The following is a 2150-nucleotide window of genomic DNA, read 5'->3' as shown; positions in this document are numbered from 1 at the left end:
CACTGAAGCTGCTTCTGACTTTTTAGAAACTCGGCAACTAATGATGATTAACATAACCAACAGAAGCATTTTACTTAGTAAAAGCAGTCTGCATCTGCAAGTGTTTTGTTTTATGTGGGAGCAGGGCGACATGAAGCAGCATTGTCGCGTAATAACGGGTTAATAAACCTGCTTTCACTCCTGCCTTGGTCAGCTGCTGTGAAACAGAACAACACACAAGGAGCCGCTTTCGGTGCCCGAAACCAGCTCAAATATTCCCAGCACAGGCAAAGTGTGGCTTCCAGTCTTTTTACAATTCAGCGCCACAACTGGGAAGCGTTCATGGAAAAATCTGAGCACAGCAGGAAGCGGAGTGAAAAACAGACAAAGCTACGCCGAAACGCCTTAAATGAACTTTTTTAACTCAGCCATTCCAACAGACACAGATGTGCACCAGGAAATAGAGCAGGCCTACACGGGAAGACAGCTCGTTCCCCCCGAGATTCACGCGTTCCTGATTAACAGAGCGCGGAAACCTGCGACAACGCCCTCCGAATAACACTTCATATATACTCAGGTGACCTCGTTCCGGCCAGATGTCTCGACTTACCCGCAAATTGCGATTCTCCCGTGGCTGAAAGTCGGCCTGTTTCCCTCAAGCTACAACAGGAACTCACTCTAGGTCACGTGCCGGCCTGTCATGGCGCGGATTGGCTGGTTGTCAAACTACAGCTCGCAAAGGCTCGAGGGAAATGTAGTTTTCGGACGGCTTGGCCTACACGCCTCATTCGGAGCAGGTGTGCCTGTTTTTTATGTTGACATGTACACACATGTTTTATACTAACGTAGATATGGTTCCTCCAGCTGAAATCATTTTCACAGTTAGTTTTAAACGTTATAAGCTAAATATTGTGCTGATGTCTAATTCTGTGCTTTGTTTTCTTGGACTCTACTAGATTAGCTCTTTTTCACATTATTGCTTATTTATTTGACCAATTTTTCCAGTATGAATCAGCCATTTCAGCTCCCATCTCCTCCCTTTAATAGAGACACAGTGGTTCTTAACGTTGAGCAATTGTCCCTGAGTTAAATAAGCTGTTAAGAAAATGGTTCAGTTCTTGTAAATTATCACAGTGTATATACAATTAATTAGATGTGTTAATTCATTTTGGCAATAGTACGCACGTGATTAGCAGTCTCCTTGTATATGCCAGTTTAGTAAAACATGTATTAATTACTCCTGTCAGAGAAGCCACACACCGGACTTGGATCCTGCGAGGTGAGTACTAGTCATGAGCAGCAACTGTCACTGCTTCAGTCGGGCTGGGCACGCCTCCAACCTGCTTCTCCAGCTTAGCCAGCCAATCCTGTATATGCAGAAAAAGAAACGGCAGGATTCCCTGTTTACTTTCAAAAACTCAAATACTCCACAGTAACTGCCACACGGGATCTTATCTTAAGCTTTTTAACCATAAATCATCCCTGAACTTTTAGCTATGACTTAAAAAGAGCTAAAAGTTCTATTGACTATAATTAAAGTTAAAGAAAAGTTACTTTTATTTACTGGGATTTAAGAAAGTGTGAGGCAAACTTGCACACTATGAGTGAATATAAATGATGGAAAACCATCTTGGTCCTGTGTTTTTGGCCCAGTTTTTGAGGTTATTGTGGTTTTGTGGTTCAGTCTTTTGGAATTCAGGTCTCAGTGTGTGTTGTTTCCTGTTTTATTTTGATAGTCTCCTCTCTCCTGTGTATCATGTTGAGTTTGATTCCTTTGTCTCACTAGTTTGGATTAGTGTCAGGAGTGTGTGGTGCGAACTTTAGAAGTATTTGGAATTGGAGTATTCGGTTTTTGATTAACTATAGCAAGTGGATTTGATCTGCATAACAGATACTGTATTTGATAAACTGTGTAGGAGGATAAGAGGAGTGGTGTGCAGGTTTCAGCCTGTACAGGCCCAGTAAGTTGAAAACTTGCAGGCTACCTCTGGGCTTCTGTATTGCCCAAGAGAAAAACCATAAAAAGCAGCCACCACTGCCAGCATCATGTTAGGCTGGTTAATCACAAACTTCTGGGTGTACTATTGGAGCCAGACCCATCCCTGCAGGTGGAGAGTGTGATGGGGGAGGGTGGAATACAGCAGTGATGGGAATAATGGCGTTACAAGTAA

At 43.0% G+C, this 2150-nt stretch overlaps 1 protein-coding gene across 1 annotated transcript in view; it reads right to left on the bottom strand.

The window, feature by feature from the left end:
* The window catches only part of LOC102207017 (myotubularin-like), a 24349-nt gene extending 23668 nt beyond the window's left edge, over positions 1-681 (bottom strand). The window contains exons 1-2 of the mRNA XM_005752755.1: positions 675-681; positions 590-633 (exon numbers count right to left, since the gene is read on the bottom strand). Coding sequence (XP_005752812.1) covers positions 590-633; positions 675-681 — 51 coding nt within the window. The remainder of the gene's footprint in view (positions 1-589; positions 634-674) is intronic.
* Positions 682-2150: the final 1469 nt, after the last annotated feature.

Source organism: Pundamilia nyererei, unplaced genomic scaffold, assembly GCF_000239375.1.
Source record: "Pundamilia nyererei isolate P.nyererei 1_Seehausen unplaced genomic scaffold, PunNye1.0 scaffold00377, whole genome shotgun sequence".
NCBI classification, from domain to species: Eukaryota; Metazoa; Chordata; class Actinopteri; order Cichliformes; family Cichlidae; genus Pundamilia; species Pundamilia nyererei.
This window is presented reverse-complemented; position numbering and strand designations above follow the sequence as displayed.